Source organism: Carassius gibelio, chromosome B14 (genome assembly GCF_023724105.1).
Source record: "Carassius gibelio isolate Cgi1373 ecotype wild population from Czech Republic chromosome B14, carGib1.2-hapl.c, whole genome shotgun sequence".
In the NCBI taxonomy this organism is placed as follows: Eukaryota; Metazoa; Chordata; class Actinopteri; order Cypriniformes; family Cyprinidae; genus Carassius; species Carassius gibelio.
Window position 1 is genome coordinate 25,699,954 of NC_068409.1, and position 26,234 is coordinate 25,726,187.

Consider the following 26,234-nt stretch of genomic DNA (forward strand, 5'->3'; position numbering starts at 1 on the left):
TCGTCCCCAAAGACCTTTTACAATTTATTTTTTTTTATTTTTTTTACTATTTAAGATGCCTTAAATGTAAACAATTTAACTGAAGATGTTTAAAGGACCCGCGGGAACCCTAATAAGAAGTTCAGTGCAAAACATTCTGTCATGCATTTAGCAAAAAGCTTTTGTTGCCTATGAATTTGAGACAAGTGCCACTCTGGCGTCCCCGCTGTTTGTGAGCAGTGGTGTGATGACGATTTATTATATATAACCAATTTGGTAAAAAGATCATCTGTTTACCATCCTCACTGGAAAATACTGTTTCCATCGTCAGTTTTTTATTTATTATTTGCTAAAGTTTGTGAATGTTTACATAAGAGTGCATGTCCTACCACGCTGAAATTAATACAGGGAGCAGCTGGAAACTAGCGACCTCTCCTGGTTGGAGATGATATTGACATCATAAACTGAAAGCAATCTTTGTGACTTGCTTTTCAAATGTTTTAAAATTGATCCTCCAAGTCTAATATGATCCAGCAGGCTGTACTAAAAGACACCGTGGGCCGCCAGTTGCCAATCCCTGATATAGCTGAACAGTGTCCCTTCATGCGTACTTTTCACTAATGTTATAGCATTTTTGCGGATATTGTGTCTTTCTTTAAAGCTTTAAAATTGTAGACCTAAGCCTATCTTACACTGTTTTCAGTTGTTCTGTGCTTGTGATCAGATGGCCTGGTCATATGTAGAACTGAGTCATACAGCACATTTTCTGTAATTGCCTTGCATTCTCTGACATGGTGGGCTATAATCAGTTTGATTTGTTCATTTGTTTCAAATGTTTGCACCAATCTTCCACCCGCCAGAGACTCTTGGCCCTTCATATTTTCTTGTTGCGTTAGTAACTGCCTGTCACTCACATAACCTCTCAATTGCTGTTTTTGTTCTCAAGATAGTGGAACATTAAACCTGGGCTTCAATTTGCTGCTTGACAAGCCAGGCAGGTTTACAGGCCTGAAACATGTTGCACAGAACGGAACTGGGTTTTTTTGTATTGAAAGCATAATAATCATAATGAAACAATTGAGGGAAAAACGCATTGGTATTCCAGCCGCAATTGACATTGAGGTTATGAATCAGCTCAGTTGGTCTCCATATAGAAAAGATTCATGAGCCACAAAACAAAACCACATTCAGTCTAAAATATGAAGCTGTGGGAGAGCTTTTATACTTGCGTTTCCCTCCTGCATGCTCGTTGTGCATGTATGTATTGATTCACATCATCAGTGTTCAGGCTAAATTTGAGGTCATTGTTCAATATACAAACTTGAAGCATTGACCAGATGCAAATAAATGAGCCAGCTCTAGCCCCCCGAATATACACTTTAATGCCAGTGGGCAGATCTCTCAGATTGCAGTGCAGTGCATGGCTCGGTGCAAGAAAAATAAGGGTGCACTAATGTGGTCAGTCATCAAAGGGCTCTAGTAAACACAGGAGCTCTTTCGACAAATGAAAGCCCTGGCTCTTTGATGAAGGGGGTTAGTGGCCATGGCCCCAAGCATATTATATTCTCGCCTTAATGCGCGCATGAGGAGAGAGAGCCAGTGTCGCCGTCCTTGCCATTGTGTGTGCATGTGCGCAGCTGGACTCAAGGCCTGATAAAAATGCACAGCGGTAAATCCTTTCATGAGCTGGGTGAAAGCGTGTTAAGACATGGGTGAGGGCTCTTAACGTGCCCCTCTTGCTGAGAAACAGCGCTGGCAGGATGTGACATGCCAGCTCCTCCGGTCTGCAGCATCATTCAGTCAACCGCAGCTATTCCTCAAGCACTATTAACGTTCAGATAGACAGAGATGCGGCTGGTCCAGAGAAGGACTCTGGGATTGATGGGATCAGACCGTTACCCCTGCAGTTGCAATCAACCCCCACCCCCCTCCCACCCACTTATCTTCATCTTCCCTCCCCAAACTGTTCTTAGGGAGCATTTGGTCAGATGCCCTTTCTCCATTATTCTATCTGTTTTGGGGGACATTCAATGTACTTTTGCCTTCTGTTGAATGTACTTTGGCTATTATATTTTATATTTTGCTAGATGCACTGAAATATCCGAGGCGGCGTAATTGTGACAATCCTGTTCCCTTTCTTCCAGATTGACGAAGAAATAGCTTCTCCTTGAACTTTTGGCTCATATACGCCGCTGGACTCTCAAAAGTACATTTGGCTTATTTTGATTTATGGCACTTTGACTAATAAGTCTTCTTTCGGCTGTCCTTACAGACCTAAGCGGATTGCTTCTATTCTGGAGAAGTCTTCAGAAGCCCACCACAAAATAACCCAATTGAACAAGATCAAACATGAAAAATTATGCCTTTTTTTTTTTTTCCTCTGGGAAACTTGGCCACTCTCCACAACAATTTAAAGTGAGAGATAGATCTACTGATTCCCATTTTCCTGGCACTTCTCCTCTGTGCCCTTGGGAGATCAGACTCGCATCCCATACACACCGTATTCTTTTATTTTTAATGGTCTGTATTGGTAGTTTTATTGTTCCTCTGAATGACTTTATGAAGTTTCCTTGGCACTGAGATTAATAGAGTTTCAAGTTGGAGCGTAAAGAAAGCAGACTCAAATTGCAGCTGAAGAGAAAAGAAGGCTCTTATTTATACCTTTGCATCAGTGGATCTGGCTGCTTGCATAAAAGGAATTAATTATGCCAGCCCTGGCCTTTGATTTAATAATTCCAAGCTTTGAGGACATAATTAATTATGATGGGTAAATCATACTGGAGAGCGGGAACTGGATTAAGGAGCCAATTAAGATGCCACATCAACAGGGCTCACTGATTCATTAAAGGCCTTGTTTTACGCAAGGGGAAACGAAGAGGAGAGAGACAGTGGCTTGATGTAAAACTACTGAAATGTTAATCTCTGAAAAGATGTCCTTCACTTTATCACCAATTCAGTGGATGTGCTATTAGCCACATGTAGAAAACACACAGAGTAACAGTTTTCAGACATGGCTTTTTCTGGTCTCGTTTGAATGCATAGAAGACACAGTCCCTTTTCTGTTCACCAGAGGGCAGCATGGCTCCATAGAAATACAGCCTGGGTGCATCTCTGGAGAAAGACTCTTTGTGCACATACAACGTCTCCTTGACTTGTCATGGAATTGATAAACATATCTCAAGGATTCATTACTCAATCTAACCTAGCTCTATAGGTCCTTACTGTGGTCATGAATGTGCAGTGAGAACAATGTTCAGAGTTTATTAAAAAAATAATAATAATAATTTAGCTATGTTTGGATATTTTGCATTTAATTTGATATTTAATATGATATATTTATTATAATATATATTTAACATATTTTTATTTACGTCTACAGGAGGACATGAACCTGAATGAAGAGCGCAAGGCCCCCCTGCGAGGGAAGGACCTGAGCACTAAACGTGAGATGGTGGTCCAGTACATTTCAGCAACAGCCAAATCTGTAAGTGCGCCACAAAACACGGGGCAGCCGGTCTTAGAAAGAAAGAAACAGACATAGGAGAGAGTGGGGATGAACCACATGACGAGACACTATGGAATAATGAGCTTAACCTGATCTGCTTTCTGCCTCTCTTGCTAAAGCCCCAAATCTTTGATTGCTGCCTCCTTTAGCTCTTTTATTTATTATTTGTTCTTATTTATTTATTTGGTATTTTTTCTCCTCTCACCTTTTTTTTTTTTTTCTGGGTGCTTATCAGGCTGCTTTTGTTGTATTGCACTTTCCAAAAGCTTCATATTGCCGGGGATCAAGTTTTCATTAGAATTTGGTACGCATCACTGTCTCTGCTCGGTAAGCTGAAACATGGCTCTTTCATCACCGTAGATGAATAAAGGCTAGAACGCCACCGCCTCTCGGGGTAATCCAAGGCTTTCGGGGCGAATTCTCTTCATTCTCTTTATGAAGTAGGTCCTGCCGTGGTTCGACTCCACGTAAACACCACAATCCCCTTCACCCGCTCTGCCACTGGCTCCTCCGGCTGGCCTTCAGCGTCCGTTTTCATTAGCTTTCCTCCCGGCTATGATAATTAATCAGCATTATTAATAATGACGATAATCAGAGATGATTGAATTCTGCAGCAGGCTCATTGTCAGCCCTGCGAGCCTGGCATGCATTGTGAAATATGATTCACATATTAGTATTGTAGTCTCAAAGCGGGAAGTGGGGAGGAGGGAGGGGGTTCCTGTCTCTCTGCACCCCTGGAGCCCCCTCAGCACCACCAGAGGGACTCACCAGCAGCATGTCACTGTGGAAGCTGTACACAGCGATCTCTGACAAGCAAGGAGGAGGTTTGGAACGTGTGCTCTGCATTCTAGGAAAGAGATGTGCTTTTATGTGATAAGAGATGTTTACCACAGGCACAACACACTTTTCCCTGTAATGCTCAACTCTAGCACCCAGAGATCTCCTCCTCCTCCTCTTTTAAACATTCAGCTCAAGCTACTAACCAAGCTATCTGCATACTGCCGATTTTGTGGGAGCCTTTAATAAGCCTTTTTCAATTTATATTACGGTTTTGTTTATTTTTTTAATATGCCGCTTTAAGTCAATGCTATTACAGGTGGCGGGAAATCTTCTTTGATTATTTTAAAAGTGTCCTTGTCTTTTATGATTTTTGATATTTATGAGTCAAAGAGCGTTAATGGCTCTTTTTTTGATGACAAACATTTGAAATCAACATGAATTGGAATATGTATCCATTTACTTCTGCAGTGTGACATCTTTCTGAGTGAAACAGAATAAAAAAAAGCAGTAGGATTGCCTCTATCCATTTGAATTGTTTTGCATCATAAAAACTGGTTGGAGGGGAGAGATTGAAAAATTGGTGATGTTAAGAATTAAATTTGAGAAATGTTATTCAGGGTTCCCACAGTCATCCAAATACAATTATATTGTAAAACTGTATTTTTGGGGAATAAAGATGGAACAATTTAGTAGTTCTTTTGTCTTTGTTTCTCTAGCTGAGCTGTATTCAGCTCTACAATGTTTTTATTGGCCATAATTTGCCATTCTGTTGCTAATTAGTTTAAATTACTTTGGTTATTTTGCTAAAATAAGACTTTTTTTTTCCTTCTGAATTTAGTGTACTTATATTGTGCAGAATAAGTCCAAGAATATGTATTGAGAAAATAAATGGGTTGATTTTGATTCCATGTTGACTTTAATAATGTTTACAAATTTCGCAGCTCTCAGAAGCATGAGATGGCAGGATCTTTTTTTTTTTTTTTTTTTTTTTGCTACAAGTGTTTTTTTCACTTGACTAATGTATCTAAAACCTTCACATTTTGTTCATCTTCCAGAGATCAATCTGCGAATGCACTTTCTTTGTATATTGAGTAGCTACCAAGGGTGTTTTCGAGTTGCACTGACTAATGCTTACATGCGAACACTGACACACGTCCAGAGGAAGCCACTCCTGTGCTGTCCGTCTCTGACTGCACTGGGTCAGTGTCCTCTCTTTGGTTTGCGAGTGGGAGTAATTAAGTGGTGGTCTGGTGGTAGAGGAGGCCCGTGGTCTCCGCTTGAGCCGCTGCAGGTGTAATTTAGCAGGGGTGAGCGGGGCCAAGAGCAGACAGCACGGAGACGGCCTCTGCACACCTCCGCATTAATAACCCAAACCCGTCTAAATAAAAGAAGGGAGAGCAGAGTCCATCCATCCCACTTAATCTGCTGCTATCTCCCCGAGTGTGCCGATCTGCCTACAGTAGATTGTGTTTCAGCACACAGCTTTACAGAGCAAATATTAGTGGGAAAACAAACCCATCCGATCCATTCCTGTCGCAGCCTGCCTTCCTGCCTGTCTGTGTGCGGCAGACTCCCACAGCTCCTGCCTGGCAGGAGGGCAGAGCGATGAAATAAAAGAAGGACGGAAGCAGAAAGAAGTTTCACACCAGCGATGTCTGTCCTCTTTGATAGCTCCGATATTATTGCTTGGGTGACACAAACTTACAGCTCCCATGGATCACAGCTCCTTTTATTATTTACAGCCAACACCTCTTTCCTTGGAACACATTTGTGCATGCTTTCATTATATTATACCATCACACCATTTTTGTTTGTTCACACTGAACATTTCTGAATAGCTATTTGCCAAAACGTGATATATAAAATGCATGTTTATTAATATCATTTTCGTTAAGTCCCTTGCATGGCTTTTTTCATTTATTTATTTTTTTTTTTTTTTAAGAAATGAGCATTTTTGTCTTGGATGAAGCCACTTGAATCCTTCAGCAGGCAAAACTAAGAGCCCTCACCACACATTCCAGGGGGTCTCAGTAGGAGACGTTTAAATGATTACCTCCACAAACTAAAATATAAAGGCAAAGCGCCTTTGCATTTAAATACCCAAATACATACTATATAAATATTTAAATACATAGTCCTCACAGAAACTTAAAGATGTTTTTGAATATATTTTAAAAAGCATTCCTTTTATTTAGTATTTACCACATAAAGCTGTTTATCATGACATACATATTTACATATGTTAAAATTTCTGTGATTCCATGTAATCAGCCTTTGCTTGGGAAGGTGGCACACAATATTAAGAATCAAGGGTGTGTAGCTTTTAAATAATAATCTTAAAGATATTATTTTGATTTGTGGAATAAGTAAATATATTTTATCATATTGGTAAGAGTTTACCCATTTTTAAAATGCTAAATATTTTTCCAGGGAGTATGTAACCTGAACATAACTATAAGCCACATACAGTGCAAACCAATGTTGCCTTGACGCTCAGTGGACGTCCTTGACCATTAACATTTCATGAAATGCTTTCTCTCTTTTTCAGTCTCTGACAGGTGTGTCATTGTCCTCACGAGTGCCAAAGCATGTCTACAACTAACACAGTCATTCCTCTCTAGCTCTGTCAGTGTCATGAAAAGCTTCGACTTTGCTCTACTGATTTGCTCTTAAATGAAATGATTCATGTGAGGAACAGAATGTGTCGAGGCAGGGTCTTTGAGGGGGGAGGAAAAGATGTCTTACTCAGGATCGTCACCTGAACGTTGTCAATACTGTGGTATTACAGAGACTCGGAAATGGAACGGAATCTTAATTACAGCACAAGTTCTAGTAATCATTCATGACAGTTTTTGAGCGATGAACTGATCCTGTCTAGGATACAGGAGCTGATAAATAAATAACTAAATGAATAGATTTGCATCATGGAGCATTTGATGGTCATGAGAAGAGCTGGAACGAGGATATAAATACCCATCTCTTGATAAGATGACATTCTTCAGAAGTTTGTTTACAGGAGCTACTTCATAATCGAGCTTCTTCATAATTAGCATATTACATGACTGCCTAATTCTGCATTGCAACAATTACCATCATCTGTTTTTTTTTTCTCTCTCTCTCAATGCTCCTCAGGAAATTGATAGCATTAATACCACAGTAAAGTGACAATGAGGTGTTGTTTTGTGAAATTTGTGTAAATTGATGTTAGCAGCAGCTTTTCCCCTCAGGCTCCTCCCTGACAGTTCTCTATGTGGTTTCAAGATAATGTCTGCTCTTTTGATCAAGCTGCAGTAAAAATACAACATTTATCAAACCCAGCCAAACATGGCATGGTGCTAACAATATTTGGCAGCCGTCCAGCACGTCTGGTGATGGCAAAATCAGGTGACTTTTTGTTTTGGGTCAAGACACAACCCATTAATGATTCGTTTGAGCATATTTACTTGGAATATGGAAAATTGGACTTGAAAGTAACACTCTATTAATCAAGAAATACGCTGTTAAAATTGACATTGTTATAGTCATATTTTAAAAACATGGTTGCGGGAGATTGTTAAAAACAAAAGACAGCTATGTTAAAAACAAAAAGAACCGATCTGAAACTTTAGAAACTACTGCCTTCGGTTTTGTATTACTGAAGAAGTGAGAATAATTCTTGTTTGGGATTAATCTGTTTTTACGTTAATTTCAGTTGTCTGCTCTCAGAAAAAGAAGAAAGAAAAAAAATCTAGATATTCAGCCTAGCAATTGTCACATGGCATGGTCAAAAAGAAACATGCTGACTTTGTCGAACTCTTGAGTTATGATATATAATTTGACACTTGATAGAAAGTGCCAGTGACATTTGATTGATTTTTGGCCTATGGAGGCATTTTAGGAGACCATCTGCTCATGAATAAAATACCACATTTTGGGTTAATTTTGTAAATAAATCTTCTAGATTCTTCCAAAATTTAATTTGAGGGACGATGCCCTCTGGATATTTGTATTGCCTTTCAAAGATGCCTTTAATATAGAAACTGCTAGATTTTCATGAATTAATGATTTGCGGTTTGGAAACAATAGATTTTTGAGGTGGGGCATTATTTTATATTCTTTAAAACATGACATTTTAGCATCAATCATCAGATGTCTTTTTTTGTTTCTCTGCAGTCGCTATGTAAAACCAATGAGCGACCAGAGAGCCACTTTTAAAAACTCGATCAGCGATTAACTCATCATGATCCTTATGTTCCAAGCAGGCATCAAAATAGCAGACATTGTCTTTAGTGTCCGTCTGAACCCTCTCTCTCCACCCTGTTAAGTTGTGTGTAATCCTCAGCTGAGTAGGCAGCATAGCAGAGAGGGCCAGTGTGCAAGTAATTTAAGTGTAAGCTCTAATACTTCAGCTGCATAGTACCAGAGAGATTCTGGCCTACTAATGATTGTGCTGTTTGTGTCTTTTTGCACATTAACTACCCTCCGCTGACCGCTGCATGCAGATAACTGGGAGCAAAGTTGCGGTAAGTAGCAAAATTATTTATTCGCTTTTGATTTGTTATTGTGCAATCTCTGTCTTTGCTGTGTTTCTCTCTCCTCCTTTTTGTGTTTTTTTTGAAATATCTAGAAAAGTAATTTCTATGGCTTTCGATTTCGGTTTTATTTTCAGCATTAGTATAGTTTATAGGCTATAATTTGAAAAAGTTCTGTATTTTTTTTTCCCCCTCTCAATCCCTGCATGTAAATTGCACATTTAGAAATGATTGATTTCTCAATTGTGCTCTCCGAGAATAAACTAGGACCTTTTTTGTTAGTTTAAGCAGTTTTTCTTTGAAATGGATCACTGCCTAACAGATATTAGCATTTAAATATTGTAACACCAGGGATGAGCAATAGTTTTTAGGCAAATAATCATAATCTGTGATCTAATCTGTTTATTCTAATGTTCTGTATCTAAATGGGTTTCATCGTGTTCATTCTTCCCCCCCAGACAGCGTTCTGAGAATGTAGCACTTAATTAGATTTTCTCACACACACATTCCATGTTGATTGAACAGCGGAAAAGATATTGAGTGTACCCCCACCCCCGTCCTATAAATACGTTCTGTTTTGCAGTGGGACGTTCAGCACAACCCATTTGCAAAACCATGTCTTTGTCCCAGTCACATTACAGCATGTCACTATTGTTTCTGAAATGTTCATAGCTGCTCATGTTGTTATTGTCACTTACTTTCGCCCCTCGCCCCCCACTTTCTCCAAAATGATGGTAATAATCTTTATAAATATATACTGTCTGGGCGATGGCAATGTTTCCTCATTTCACAGTTCCGTAATGCTGTAATTGCAGACTGGCTTCTACTATTTCTCATGTAGTGCGGTCCCATAGCCCATATGAGGCTGCTTGTTATTTGTTTTATTTTATTTATTTAGAGGGGCTCCGTTATTGCCTCCGCAAGTGTCACTTGTCATTTAAAATGGTGTTTTATTGTGTTGCCGAAGCTATGAGAAAGGCCTGTAGATGTACGCGAGGAAGCTTGAAGATAAGGTAGCACAGGTAAATGTTGTTATTTACAATACAGCAATAAGCTGCCGCAACAGACTCATTTATTTGTAGCGAAATGGCCCGTTCCATCAATGCTCTCATGCCGCTTGGCATAGAATTGTGCGTGGAGTGATTTTTCTATAAACTGTCAGCGATAAAACATGCTCGATGCTGATGAGCGTGGAAGTAAGTTTTGAATGTTGCATCACTTCTCGGGATAGCGCAGGAAGGTTACTCTGGGATCGTCTCTATTGAAGAACTGTCTGACAGCGTGCACCACAAACAAGTCCACTCATTTAGAAGTTTCTCACAGTTCAGAGGTTCCTGTACTCCCTGCCATCCCATCTGACTTTTGCAAGCACTTCCTGTGGATGGGAGAGTGTGAGGGCTTGCAGGGAAGCTGTCAGCTCTTTCATTCCCCTTGTTTCTGTTTCTCTCTTTCCCAATATCCCACCTTTATTGGGCTTTATTGTGGAAACCAGGTTCAGTGGGGCCAAGATGACGCCCTCTCACTGGGCAGATTGCTATTTCCACGCTGTCAGTGTGGTTTGGAGGCAGACTGACCAGCCTAAACCACGGCTCCCTCAGGGGTGAAATTTCTCTGGCATGCTCTCACAGGGCTCAGATTCTCTGGTCAGCATGTCTGTATGCTGCTGAGTCACATGCAGTTTTGTATTAGCGCAGCTTGATGGTGATGATGATGGTGACCCAAGGGGGTGTAGGCGTACCTGCCGGCCCTCTGCGGTGTCCGATTGATCAGGGATGTTGGTGCTTTGATTGTCAGGCTAAGGATGATAGATTGTGTGTCAAAATGCCCACGTTTTTATCTGTGTGAAATTGATGAACCCCTATGTGAGGGAATGGAAGACTGCGACTCCCTGTGCTTAAATAAAGCACAACCAACACACAAAACCCAATCAGCGATTGGCCCCGAAGACTGGTCCACCGTTACCTGTTAAGGTCACATGACTTGACCTGCAAAGCCTCTCCGGACCTCAGGAGGAGATCAATAATCACACAGTCAGCCCAGAAGTTAGGAAAGACTGTCTGTTTCCACGGAAACATGGCGACACGTTCAGAGTTGTGGGCACAGGGAGAGAGTGGAGCCACTGAGACCTCAGGGACTGGAGTCTGCTAGGGCTGTTAAGAGTTCAGCCGCTCTCTGAGAATCCCTGGTATTGTCGGCGAGAGAATAATGGACAAAGCTTGTATTTTAGAAATGATTTAGCTGCTTTTCACATGGGACAAAGACTTGGCCCTTTATCGGGTGAAATGGCATGGATTTTACCGTCATGTTAAAGTGTGTTAAGTACTTAAGAGAGTACTTAAATACTCTCTTTGGAACCAGAGGGCCTTGAAAAGCATATGTGAAAAAGAGCAAAACCTTGGCGAAGAAAATGACTTAGCTATTGGTTTCCATCAGAAGTTTTATTAAGATGTTTTATTTTTTATTTAGCATGAAACAAGGTTTGCCGTTATTATCCAGGATTTTTATACAGTCTGAAATGATGCTAATTTAAATTGCTGGTGTGTTCAAGTCTTGGAATGGTCATATTTGCGAGTTGACCACACATGAACTTCATGATAAAGCCATAAGTTACAATACAAGTGGGAAAACTCTGAATTTTATTAAGCCCTGAGTTTACAATTTGCAGTCTTGTTAGTTAGAAAGTATGTTCAAATGGAAATATTGTTTACAACAAAACTAGCCTAATTTATTTAGTTTTTTCCTGTTGTCTTTGCTGTGTGCTGCATTATGGGTAAAGTTGAGTATTCTTCACATGATTTCTGTGTCTTTTGTTGGATGTAACACAGTTCTCTTTTAGACTGACTTCTCTCTCTCTCCCATCGCCTCTCCTTCCTTGCTTTTTTTGTCTCCACTTTGCTTCTTTATAGTCCACATAATTTGTATTCCTTAGCAAATGAATAACCTTGGCATTTGTGTGTGGGCACCATTTTTTTCATGGGTAGACTTTATACCCAGTATACACCTGATCTAAGGCTCATCTCTACCATGGCTGTACGGAGTCATTGTAAGCACCTGTTTAAAGGCTTTTCTGCAGTGAGGGTGCACTGCGTCCTATTTCACTCGCTCTGCTTTTAGCTGGCACTAGCCAGGATCTGTGGAGAGGGCCCTTTTTAACTATGCTAATGCTGGGTATACACCAAAAGATAATCGGGCTGATTTTGGGCCGATTTTCCCTCTTTTGACAATCCTAGCCATGTCCCGATTATCTTGATGGTTCTACAGATTATCTTATCAGATTTTCCCTTGGTGTGAGGTGTGTTAAGAGTGTCCGAACCTGATAGGAAGAACGCCGGTCGCGAATCGTAAATATTCAGCATGTTTAATATTTATTGTTTAATGTTTAATACTGATTTATGGGGAGACAAACACTTGCACGCTCTGGAGATTATCACGTGAAACAAAACCATATCCAATCAGAAAGCGAATGATCACGTACTTAAATAGAGATCTGATATTAAATCAACTTTAAATAATTGTTAAGGCAATAAGAGAATAAGATCTCTTTTCCAAGAGAGAACTGAAACAAAAATCATAAAAAAAAAGAGATTTTGGGACCATTGCTCACCTCTAGGTAACTCTGTAACGTGTACAGACCTTGTCCCTGCCATCTCCACGACTTCACCCAATTTTTTTTCTTTGTTTTTTTTCTGTGAATTTTCTGTGAAAATCAATCCAAACACTATAATTGCAATTTCTTCCTGCATATCGTCCACAATGCTTATTCTGAAGTCTCGCATGATTCCCTGTGTTCACAGTCAAGACTCTGGTAGAAAATCTGCTCGTGTGTTGTGTGCTGTCCTTGTCACATCCTGGCACACCACACACTATAGGAGCAAAACGGTTAAATCTAGGATTTTTTATCCTCATGTTTGTGGTCTATCACATCTTGCAAATCCTATAAGATGTAAAAAAATCTTTTGGTGTGTACCCAGCATAAGTTTGAATAAAATCAAGGACAGCCCATCCCCACCAACTCTGCCTCAGTCTGAAAGTCTCTTTTGTTTCAGTTTGGCCATTAATGATGATTGTGTACTGGAGGCTGAACTAATTTAATAGGAAGTCTTTTAAAGCACCAAGGACGTGTGCCCTATGGAAAAAAAATAAATCTAATAAACCATTTGGTTCCTGTTCATAATTTTTACAGATATATTTTAATTAGGATGAAGGAACTGTGCTGAAAGAATATGTGTTCAGTGTGATTGGTTTGTCCTGTTGATTTTTATTTTTTATTATTTTATGTGTCAGTAAGTGTCAAGTCAGCACAAGGACACTGATGACGCATTTGATTTAACTGCAGATATTTAAATTTTAGTCTAAGTTCATGTGCTTTTGTCTTTTTTTTATAGTACTTAAATTAGAAATGTACTTACACATTTCTAATTTAAGTTGCATCTAATATTTATATTTTATTTTATTTATATTATTTATATTTTGAATTTATCATCTGCTATTGAAACATTGTGGGCTATATAAAGTAATCTTTTAGTTTTTCTTTTTTCAAGAAAGTGAGAATAGCCAGTGTAAAATAAATAATTGTTTTGGGTGTTTGCCATAGTGTTGCTATGTGGTTGCTAAGGTGTTTTGAATAGTTTTTAATACTAGTAGTCGGCCGATATTGTTTTTTTGACAGCAATTGCCGATATCTTGAAGAGCAGGGAGGTCGATAGCGATATAAAGCAGATGTATGTGTGTGTGTAATTTTTTTTTTATTCATGTTTGAAAACAAATTTAAAAACATTTGAAAATGGATTAAAAATAAATATATGTTATATAACATACTTATGCTTTAGATGACAAAGTATTTTTCACTAATAAATAAATACTTAAGAAAATTATAATTAAAAAGGATGTAACCACTGTCAACAACGGCACTTATTCTGGGAAGTTTGTGTGCATTGAGAATCATATTTTTCTATTTTTCAAATAAAGCCAAGGTAACACTCATTTCACATACAGCACACAGTGAAAATGAAAGTGGGCGAAAGCATAAAGTGCAGCATAGTTTGAAATCACATTTAAAGTTTAAAGCATTCAATTAACACGGGGCGACCATCACACAGAAAACACGCGATCATGCTTGATAAAAATGCACACTTCACACGATCTCTCAGCTGAATTGAACTAGGTTTGCAAGGTTTGTGAAATTACATATTCAGAAGTCAGTCAAAGATTGTTTAAATGGATATAAATGCATATTTGCTTAATGCTGATGGCAAACGAGAAAGTATTATAATGTTTGCCTTTCTATTACTAATAATATAAAAGCAATAGTTGTGATAATTTTTGTATACATTAATTCCTTTAACTGTTCTATATGATTATTAGACAGACTTCCATTCGTATTAGACAGAACTGTTTACAACGATAGTAAATGAGAGAGAGTGTGTGTACTCAGGCGCTGCCGTCAAAATAAAAGTCCCGTGCATCATCGAACACCTCGGCCAAGCAGAAAAACTTATCGGCCGATGTGATTATTAAAAAAGAAAAATATTGGCAGATATATCGGCCTTGGTGATATATTGGTCGACCACTAGTTAATACATTATTAAATGGTTGCTAGGGTGTTCTGGTTGGTTATGTGGTTGCGTATTGCCCAAGCCAGACAAGAATCTGAGACTCAATGATATTCTGGTCTCTAGATATGTAGCACCGGTCTCTTCCTTTGTGTAAATCTGTGAGTTTTTTTTCTAACAGTTTCATAATCTTTTAGTTGAAAATTGTAAGTCTGATTTCTTAGAAAAGTAATTGCACACCTCTTTTGAGGTATCATTCATGCCTGCAGCACTAACCGTTGGGGGACGAGTAATGAAGCTTAATACTTAGCAGTATAATAATTTTTCTTACTTTAGCCATCAAATAATGTGCTGATAGAAATTAATTTGCAGAAATAATTGAGGTAGGAGTCAAAATAACTTTCTGTAGTAATTGACAACATGTCACGGATGCTGTCGAGAGAGCTTAACTTTAAAATTCCTGCAAGTTAATGGAATAGCAGCAGATATGTTTGTAACTGACCTATAAGGCTGAGTCATGTTATAATACTAGTCCTTCTCAAGCTATCAAGGTCTTTTATTTCTGCCCCTTTTGTCTCGGTTTCATCACAGAAGCTACTCAGACTCTGCATCTAGGATCCCAGGGTTCATCTCTGAGACCTGTGAATTTCAGTTTTGTTTGCATCTCCAAGCTCAGGCATATTGAAGTTTCTTGGGGTTGAATTTGGATTGACACTAGCACAATGTTCATCGCAACACCTAACCTCATCTCCTGTGGGGTCTCGACTGATGCGCCCTTGTTGCTTGGTGCAACCACAACCATGCATACAATTTTGATGACATTTAATCAAGTGCTAATATAGAAATGTCAAGTATGACACGATTGATTTACCTTTAATACTATTTCCAGTCCTTTCTTTATTTCAGTGACCCTGTCTGGGTTTGTTGATTTCATATGGGAAACGGCAGGACTTAAAGGTAGCATTTATTAGATCAAACCTTAATATAAAGCAGGCATACAGTTTAGTTTTTTGTTTTGCTTTTAAGCTACTCTTCACGATAGCATACACTAATAAATGCACTTCCAACGTCAGTCAGACAGTTTGACATGCTCTCTCTCTTCGTACTTTATATCACACACAAGCTCTCAGAAGTCTTTTGTAAGTCATGACAGGGAATGCATATACACCAGAAGGACAAATGTCTTGTCATATAGGACACGCAGTCTAGAAAGTGTGTAAAGAATTGCGACCTGATAGACTGGCCGCGTATGTCAATATCAGCTCCCACTGGTGACAGAAAAGGTCTCATTGCCTTCTGACTGACTGCTGCATTATGCCACGTGGCCCTTCCTTTCAATGGGAAACAAACAATCAGCGCTCCTGCCTTCAAAAGAGGGGAGCGGGATCTCATTATGATCAAGAAAAGATGAAAGGGAGCCAGGAGTGGACATGGTGTCCTCGTATTAAAGGGAAACGAGATGGGCCCTGTTTGTGTGTAGGCGTGTGTGTGCTTGATTGTACGCCACTTCTGTATGAGAGGAGCCCATTTGGTGTTCGTCTTTGCGACTAGTGCAATATATTCCCTTGTCCTGCCTCGATTTGTCTCTTTTTTTTTTTCTTCCAGTGGTCAATCGGATCACCCTCCATCCACCTAGATGTTATTATTTTCTTTTGTCCTGCTCTCATCTCTAAATGTGCGAGATGGGACGTGCATGTTTCCGTGTCATTTTGAAGTCAGAAGATCTGGTAATGGTTTGTCCCGTCACCCTCCTTGACCACCTTTCAACACCGTTTCCTCACATTCTTGCCCTTTTCAAGCCTTAGATGTGATGCATTTATAGCACATAGCATATTTTCACCACAGCCTTACCGAAGACATCAGTGTCATCACTTTAGCTGTACGAGTCCTGCTTTGCTTTTTCATCTTAATGAAAGAAGGAGCTTTGCAGTCTGTTTTTCTTTCTCAAAGTTACCTCGTTAACTTTGGGGTGCTTGGGGTCTGGCACATGCTGCATGGCTTCAGGACAGCTCTTTTCTTACAATTAGGGTGGTCGGTAAAATAATTTATTTTGAACCAACGCCATGGCATGAACATAGTATGGCCACATTTAATTGTAAGTGGAGACAGCTCGGGAGCTGTGCTTGGAGAATAGTGTGTTTTGACTGCTCTCGACTTTCCTCTTCGTTTTATTTCTCTGCGTTTATTCCAGGCTTGAACTAATAAAAAGCTTTCTTGTTAGCCTATTGGGTAGGAGTCAAAGAGGTGCAGAACTAGTGTCATTGTACCTGGTTGATTACATCACTACAGTTTTCCCTTGCTTAAAATCCCGTCGTCTCCTTCCGAGACTCCCTGCAGCCCCATCAGCAAATCACAGCACTAATAAGGTGTGGCGCTTGTCTCATGGCTGCACATTTTATGGTCGTCATCCTTGGACGCTCAGCAGTGAGCCGTCATTATCTGCTCATCAAACACACTTTAAGCACTTCCCCAAATGGCCAAGCTTAACGATTTGTGGTTTGATCAAGGATGGGTCACAAACCGTTTAGTCTGCCTTGCACTTTTTCTCAAGGGGGCTGTGGAGAAATAAACCCTTCAAAATGGCTGCGTTTTAGTTTTATTTGTTCTTGATTGTGTTCCCTAAATGTCAGCTTTTCCTGGTAGTTTTTTCTTTCTTTATGCTTTGTTCAGTGTATTTATAGCAGACACGCTGTTTGCACATTCTCTGTTATTTCTTGACGTGTGTGTGTATAAATCCATATGATTAACCGTCTATTGCCAGTGAGACTACAAGTTGGAGGAGACCAAGATGGTGCAGTGCATGTCTTGAGAATAAAAATAAAAACAGCCACTAGATGGCAGTCAGTATCTTTAAAATAAAGTTCCACGGCAGTTTTTGTGTGTGTGAGATGGAGAAAAAAGACACATTGTTGCCATGGAATTGACCTAATGGGTTTTTCGCAGACCTGCACAGCACAGTTTCTGGCTACAATGCCATTTGTTAGAGGTTTGATCTTTAAAGAGGGGAAGTAACTGAAACCTTCCAACAGTATTCATATGGACCTTGGCTAGATCAATACTTTATTTATTTTATTTTTTAATCTCCAATGTTACATTCACGTCTTTTATTATTTTTAATTTTATTTTTTTTATTTCCTGAGTTGAAGGGGTGTTGACAGACTACCGTTTTCCCCGTTCTAGCTCCTGGTCTTGGAGATGGACGTTTGGTGGCTAAAGCTGCCTCACCCCACATCGGCATCCTGCTTATGCAATTACATCTGAATAATTTATATTGGCGCCTCTGGTCTCATCATGTCATAAAACATAGTGCTGACAACACATTGTCAAGCTAATTCCATTCAAGTAGCCCTTCTTGAAGTAAGGCATGTTCATGCAAAGTCTAACTGTACTGTTTGCAAGCCTCTTCTCATCTCGTCTCTTACCCAGTTTTTTTTTTTTACCCCCCCACCATCAGTCAATGACAGAATGGTAGGGGTGTTTCTCTCTCTCTCTCTCTCTCTCTCATCCACATATGCTGTCCCTCCACCTTTCTGTGGTTCAGGTGCTCTGTCCAACACTACCCATTAATTTTTAAACTTTGCCATATGCTAATGCTTCTTTCTTTGGGTGGCTCTGCCAAATGCTCCTGAATCACATATAAAGTCTAAATACAAATACAGATTTAGTCTCACGCAGATCAGATCTGTAGATGGACCACTTGTGGTGAGATGTGTCAGAAACTACGTGATAGTATGTAAGGTTAATGCAGATGATGCTTGGGTGAATAAAACCGACTGAGCATCCAGTGAGCTGTTACCATGCTTAACAGATGACATTAGTTATGTGGAAGTTGCTGTAAATTGACTTGAGGTTGTTTCAATTTAACATTTGTCATTATACACCCGTTTCTGTTTTGAACTATATGCAAAAGATTTACCTGGAGCCTGTTTTACTTTGGAAAGACTTCAGGTTTACTTTTCTTCATCTATTTTTGGATGCTGGCCATTCTCATAGTCTATATCATGCCAGTAGAACAAAAGAGAAGGCAATGGTAGAAAAGAGAGCTGATATCATAAGCCAATTACACTCACAACATATTCAACTTTCTGTCATAAATGAGCTAAGGCTGCTAAAATTGTCATTTTGAATTATGCCTTTCATCTCCCTATTGCTTTTATTTAAGCATATCAGTTCAAGCCTTCAGTGATTGTTTTTTCTTTCCTGTTTGCATTTCTGAACATGCAGCACAACTGTAATGAATTCCACCATTTTAAAACCAATTACAGTAGTTTAGCTTTTTTACACTCTTTGTCATGGTCTCTGTGGAATAGGGCTGTTGGAGTGTCGACTACAGATGATCTGGATTCTATTTTAGCTATTCCCAAAACCCAGCATGCTAATGCCATTCTTTTTGGCATTACCATTTTTTTTACCTTTCTGTTGTTGTTTGTCAGGTTTGCATATCCAGATAACTTGGAGAATCTTTAAAGCAACTAATGTATTTTTAAAACAACTAAACACTTGTATATCATAAGTAAAGTGAGGGTATAAAAGCATAAGGAAATGAATGCCCCTGTTGTGGCGATAAAAGCACTTGCTTGGAAGAGAGGAAGAAGAAGAAAAAAGGAAATGGTTTAACCCCCCCCCCATCCTTATATCTTCTTTCATTAGATGTAATTAATGGGTTGTGATAATAAAATTGGGTCTTTGTCTGTTGCTGACGTTACACCATTGGACTTCTTTGTTTGCTGTAATTATATTTATTAATGATAACCAAAGACCTACAGAGGCAGTTAATAACCATGTTTTTCTGTCTCCATTTTTTCATTCATGTTTAATTGTCCTAGATGTTTTGTAGGGAGGCTTTAGGAGATGGATTATTACAAAAAAAGTAATTCCTGACATCTTTTCTTCAACATGCATTTATGTAGTTCCTTACTTAGAGCTGTGTATAATAAGGTGCACAGAAACCCAGATCGAATTATTCAATAGCAACTGTTTTCTGTTTATTATATTTAAAATGTAATTTATTTCTGTATTATTAAAGCAGAATTTTTAGCAGCAGTGGCTTCAGTCTTTAGTGTTACACGAACCTTCAAAAATCATTCTTATATGCTTATTTGGTGCTCAAGATATTTTTGATTAACAATCGATTAAAAGATACTCAAATATTTTGTTCCTTTATCAATATCTTTACTATTGCAACTTAATGAACTGAGCAGCATGTTAGTATGTTAGAATGATTTATAAAGGATCATGTGACTGCTGAAACTTTGACATTACAGGCATAAATTACATTCCTTTTATTATTATTAAATTCAATTACATTCAACAAAGAGTCAGGCTTGTTGTTAGAAGATTCACTTTATGTAATACTGCATATTACTGTAATTCAGTCTTGTCCTCAACAGGCCACTTACACAGTTCACTGCCACTTTCAAAGTATGCCTCAGGCTTTTTTGTAGACCTCCATTGGCTAGTCACTAGTGTCTCTTCCAGTCTTCTACAAATCAATAGAAGCTGGTGATGCGCAATTTCCACTGTCTTTCTTCTAAATTTGGATAGTCTGGCCACTCAGACGCATTAGAGGTTCAGGTGTCCGAGTTCATTTGTACATTGTTTCTATGTTTATTAAGGCCTCAGCTAGCTGTTGTTGTACTTAACGTTGGTAAGAAGGTTAACATTTCAGTAAAAATTAATATCTTGAACAGGCTTAATTTTATAGACTCTTTGAGTCATATTACAAATAGCATGACTTAGGGCCCTATTTTAACGATCTGAAACGCAAGTGTCAAAGCGCGAAGCGCAAGTAACTTTGTGGGCGGGTCTCGGCGCTGTTGCTATTTTCCCGGCGGGATAAATGGCTCTTGCGCCCGGCGCAAATCTAAAGTGGGTTGGTCTGAAGTAGCTTCATTATTCATAGGTGTGGTTTGGGCGTAACGTGAAATAAACCAATCAGAGCGTCATCCAACATTCCCTTTAAAAGCAGGTGCGCAAGTTCCATTATGGATTGCTATTATTATGGCGTATTTCCCAGGCGCACGCCAGGAGCGGTTCACAGCCGAGGAGACTGATGTTCTTGTAAGAGCAGTGAAAGACAGAGAAGTTGTGTTGTATGGGGATGGGAGAAACCCACCCAAAATACACCACAATGATTTCCGTCATCTCATGTGTTAATATTTTTTTTAGTGTAACAATTTATGATTTGCAAAAATAACTGTTGCATCTGTGTAGATTACATGAGCAAAGTGTATGCGCGTTGTGCACGCTATACATTATGGTCATGAATGCGCCCTTAAAATAGCATAATGAACAATGCGCAACGCGCCAATGACTTTAGACTAGGTTTTTTCTGGTCAGTGGCGCAATTGTTTAATGGAACAGCAAAATAGCACCAGGGATTGTTTGCGCCGGAACACGCCTCCTTTTTTTGCGCTGAAACGCCCAGGGAGCGCAAGTTCATTCACTAGTTTAGCGACGTGCTTCTGTGGAGGGAAAAGCGCGCTTTGCGCGGGTGCAAAATAGGAATGACACATGCGTCGGTGTACAAAGTCAATTGCGCTGGGTGCAAGATAGGGCCCTATGTCACTTATTTGATTGATAATTAATTCACAAGTGTTGTGAAAGCTAGCTTTAAATTACACCGTCCACTTCAGCCGAGGGTTAGTGTAGTGTCAAAGGCTCACTAATTGCTGTCATTCCACCCGGCAGCTGTTGGCTATTAGAGGTCTTTGTTCCAGATGTTGTGTCATTATAATGGACTTGATCATCATAATGGCTTCTGAAAGATGATTGGCTGTCATGTCTAGGCTTGATAATGCAGCCGTTGCTCTCGCTGCAAACTGGTCTCTGTGGTAAACCATGTATGCACTGCAGTGTAATAAAATATATGCTATTGGAATGACAAAGGTTACGAGACGCAAAGCAATTTTCGATGTACTGTTTGTGCTTCAGAACACAAATGGAAGTGAATGCGTGTGTCACAATGGCCAATCTTTATGTCAGTGGATCTCTCTGATATAGAATGTGAAAATTGTCACTGTCTCTTAAGAACATAAAGGAATGGCTCGGTTATTTGCCATGCGTTCAAAATGCAACATCCTTTAGGGATGGATTGCTCAAATTGTATTATGGAATAATGATGTGCGGTGTTCTGAGAGCCAGCATCTGTGGCAGCGAAAAGGGAACGTGTTTTTGTGTGTGCGAGGGAGAGAGGGAATTGAAGTGCCCTACTAGCTGTGTTTGGGTATGACTCCATGGAGAGTGGCAGTGATAAGAGAAGGCTGGGTGTAATGAGCCATATCCCATGCCCCCGCTTCCTGCCTTCAGGCCTGCAGATGGGAAGAGGAATGCCCTGCTCTCCTGTCTGTCTGCTTCGCCTGTCCACTCCCTTCCCTTCTCGTGAACTCAACCACTCTTGAGTTTTTCATCCCTCACTTTATTTTTCTGCCTGGCCCTCCAGACCTCTGCCGGATTTTGTGGAGCTTCTGATGGCGTGCAGTAAAATCAACGAGGCGTCCTCTGCCTATTCACTCTAAGATGGAAAAAGAGAGAGAAGCAGAGAACAGGACAGAGAGAGCACTGGACTCTCTTATTTCACAACCACCACCTTTCCCTTTCTCTCAGCTCACTGAATTTAATCCTCGCAGGGGTGATTCCCAGCCACTACTGTACGGAGAGACTTGCTGCATAGTAATGTGCTGCATTGGCCAAGCGTGTATGTTCTATTCCTATAGCTTCCACTTCCTGTTACTCAGCACTTAATGTACACGTGCTAGGCTGCTTCTTTTCTAAAAGGACTGATCTTTTAAATATGTGTCTATATATAAGTGTGCATAATTGCGTCCTGATGATTAACAAGTTATAGTTTTTGTATATAGTTAGATACTGTATTTTATTAAATTTTAATAATTTAATAATTTATTAGTTTATTATGATATATAAATATATAATATTCATTAAAAATAATTCAAAATAAGAATAAAAATAATCTTAGTATTAATTTTGTTATATGTATCTGTTTGTAATTTGATGTAATCATCAACCTAATTGACCAGTTGTTGGTAATCATGACCCATTTCTGCTTCTTACAAGATTTAATGTTTATCAGTGGAAAAGCATGGGTTTATTAATTGCAGGAGAGTCTCCAGTTGATTCTGTTCTCCAGAACCTGTCTTTCATGAAAACAGACTGGCATCACTTTAATTATAGTGTACTTGGCTGGTATTTGGGTGAATTGTGTTATTCTGGGCTGATGAATTTTTCATCAGCTGGTTATTAACATTTGGCTATCTTAAGCGCACTGTTTAGGAAGAGCTATTTAAAAAGTTTTATTCTCCTTGATGGATGGTGGTTGTTTGTTCCCCGGCAGGGAGAGGAAAATCTTCTTGAAATGAAAGGCACTGAATTAAACCTGCAGCTCATTCAGTCCAACTCCTCTAGCCCACAAATAATTTTCTGCATGAGAGAGGGAAAACAAAGGGATTTGTGGGCTCAGATGTGAAATGGTTGAGGTAATTGTTTATAGGTGGACCTCTCTTTGTGATCCTTGTTTAAAACCGCTTAGCTTCGGCCAAGATGATGAATTTACCTTGTGTTCGGGAAGTATTACGCCATGGTTCTTGTTCTGCTGATGTCAAATGGATGCTTGATTTAATGGTAATGGCCCTGTAGACGTCTTGAAGTCTATAGCATGAGTCCGTTTGATTGTTGGAGTTCAGGGAGTGGCTAATTCTCTTGATTACATCGAGAGCTTTTATCGCTTTGAGTGTTAGTCTTTTTGGGTCCTTGATATGCTTGCCCACAGCTTGAACCCGCTGCGTTTGGCAGTTGTGAGTCTCTTCTCTTTGAAACAATTAAAACAGGATATCAAAGGAACATAATGATCTGGATACCACCATTGGCTTTTATCTACAGAACAATGGTCTGGGTTTATTGTATTTTATGGACGGAGGAGCCAATCGCTCATTTTAAATGCATGTCAGTACATTTAATTGGTTCATGTGAAGGCACAGTTAACATTTCTTTTTGACTTTTGTGGCGAGTATTCTGTCTTTTTCAATACATTAGGATAACACTGCCCAAATATTTGCTCAGATATTTTAGCACACCACTGAGGATGAAAGAGGACTGGCAAGGTGTTGTCTTGCTTCGTCAATGAAATAATAATTAGTCAGCCAAATGGGCATCTGAATTTTGATCAGCCCATTATCATGCACTGTTGCTGTTCAAGTTTCAAGGACTTCTTCTGGAGTTGAAATCTGTCGTTCCACCAAAAATGAAAATGCTGTCATGTTTTCTCTATCAAAGACATCCCGTACAGCTCTGACTTAAGTGAAATATTTTTGCCAGAGTCAAAATACAATTCTCAGACTGCAGCATGTAGTGTTAGGGGCTATACACAAGAGGGATGAATTGAATAGCTGTAGCACTTATTTTTCTTGTGGATGTTACTGCGAGACAAATTGGTGTGTGAAGGTTTTTGTACATGTGGCATTGAACTTTAGTGCAGTCTTGATATATGACATAAATATCTTCAGATTTCCTCTTGTAGCTAAGTATGCATAAGTCATATGAATATTATGACTAGCTTATCTACTGAATAATCCATGCTACCATAAACAATGTATGCAGAACCCTATATTCTGTATAGTCAATGATGACATTTTAATCCCTGCTATTTCTCATGTTAATGTCGTCGCAAAGTAAATTTAGCACATTGTTTGTATTCTCCTGTGCTAAAATGTACATTTGGATTAGCAAAGTTCTAGGAAAAAGGCAAAATAGAGCTTGCAATTTTCTCTCAAGTGTAGGCTAATTATGAAAAAGTTGGATGGTTGCAGCTTTATCTTATTCATGCATTCAAGGCCTCAGAAGATCAGTTTTTTCTTCTTCTTCTGAATAGGTGGGCTTGGAGATAGGACAAAGTACTCTTAATAACAAACAGATGCAATTGGTCTGTCTAAAGGTTTTGGTTTTGCAGAGGGAAGAGGCGAGAGAATCTGGGAGTTTTTTTTTTTTTTGCTGACCCTCACGGTTTGAATACTGCTGAGGCCTCAGGTTGTTTCATGCATCTTCAAAACTCTGCCACACTGACTGATACACTGTGGAATATCCGGCTTCATTTTCATTTGAAAGCTTGCACAGTTTTCTCCAACACAAGAGACACAGTGAGCCATTACAGACAGGAAGAAACTCGGCTTGGAAAAAGATAATCATCTGCTTTTTTTTTCTCGCTCTCCCCTCTTCTCTGCATTTCATTAATAAAAATGAATCTCTTTTTGCAGAGAAAGTAAATGAATTATAAGGGCAGTTATTTATTAACTGTGTTTGGTGGGCACAGAAGTGTGGAGGATCTTTAACGTTTAACGGCTCTGTGAACAGTCAGATATTTTTGATGTCGGAAGTGCACTTTTATCAGTCAATGCCGTCAAATTCTCATCCATGAAAGGATGCTCGATGGTTATCACTCTCAATAATGGGTTTGCAGACCAGAGATAGAAATCTTAATACAAATGTGCTGTTTGTTTGTTCCCTCAGCACAGCACAGAGCCTTAAACATTCATATTTAATCATAGGTAGTCTTTGCCTTAAGCCTACACTACACAGTTAGTTAATTCTGTATTTGTCATGGGAAGTGTGTGTCTCTCATAGTCATTCGATGTCTCTCTTGTGTGGTGCAATGCCCAATTTGCACTGTCTAGGCTCCCACCAGCATCTGTATGGGGTTTAAACCCACCACTGCAGACTAAATCATCCATAATTAGATGAGCTGGGCAGTTTATACAGCTGTAGAAGAAAAAATGTGGAGTGGGCAGAGAATGTAAAGAGAGAGATGGGAGTTTGCAGGTGGTTCTTGCGGTTTCTAATCTCCTCACTTCACTAGTCGCAGGCTGCTTTTCGGCGGTCTCACGTCCCAAGAGCTTGTATGCTTGTAAACTGACATCAGCGACTGTCAGACACCTGTAAATCCAGGTGTGTTATGAGCTTCGCTGCTGTGTCTGCGATTTCTGAGCTGCCAAAGGGAGCTCGCAGCACTCTACTCTTGACGGCCGTTTGATGCGAGTAATTTTGACCAACCAAGCTATAAACCAATCTCAGATGTTCCAAATACCTTTTATTAAAAAGGTATATAATATAAAGGTGTATAATAATAAATAATAATACAAATAATAAATTATCTGGGAAGTTTGTGTGCATAGGGAATCATATTATTTCAATTAAAGCCAAGGTAACGCTCATTTTACATGCAGCACACAAATATAACAGTGCGCAAATGCATAAATCAGCATAGTTTGAAATCACAAGTTTAAAGTAGATCACGCATCTCCAGTGAAGCTGACCACTCCTCCTGTCCGGATTCAATTCGCACGGATCGACTGTCACGCAGAACACATGCGATCAGGCAATATGCAGATGCACACTTCACAAGATCTCAAAGCTGGATTCAACTAAGTATGCAAGGTTTGTAAAAATAAAATTTGTATTAGTTATTTAAAGTTTGTTTAAATGATATGCATATTTGCTGAATGCTGGCAGCAAGCGAGAAAGTATCATGTTTGCCTTTCTGTTACTAATAATATAAAAGCAATCGTTATAATACGTTTTGTATACCTTTTAATTCATTTGTTGAACAGTTCTATCTATATTATTATTAGACAGACTTCTATCTGTATTAGGCAGAACTGAATGACGGCAGTGAACAAGAGGGAGAATGTGAGCACTGTGTGCTCTGGCACTGCCGCTCTCATTGCAGTCAAAATAAAAGTCCCACCTCGAACACAACGGCCAAGCACAAAAACATATCGCCCAATAACAATATTTTAAAAATGATAAACATGAGCTTTGCCTGTACTGAAGGTTTGCAGTAGCACTCTAGTATATTGATAAAACATACTACAGTATATACTCTCTTTCAACTGTCAATCT

General features: G+C 39.3%; 1 protein-coding gene across 9 annotated transcripts in view; it reads left to right on the plus strand.

Moving 5' to 3' along the window:
* diaph2 (diaphanous-related formin 2) overlaps positions 1-26,234 on the plus strand; it is a 382,480-nt gene that overhangs the window by 26,447 nt on the left and 329,799 nt on the right. For 8 of the 9 annotated variants that reach the window (XM_052574739.1, XM_052574746.1, XM_052574744.1 and 5 more), the window contains 2 exons: positions 3,359-3,463; positions 8,746-8,766. In XM_052574739.1, the coding sequence (XP_052430699.1) occupies positions 3,359-3,463; positions 8,746-8,766 (126 nt within the window). The remainder of the gene's footprint in view (positions 1-3,358; positions 3,464-8,745; positions 8,767-26,234) is intronic. The other variant, XM_052574743.1, reaches the window with a different exon arrangement.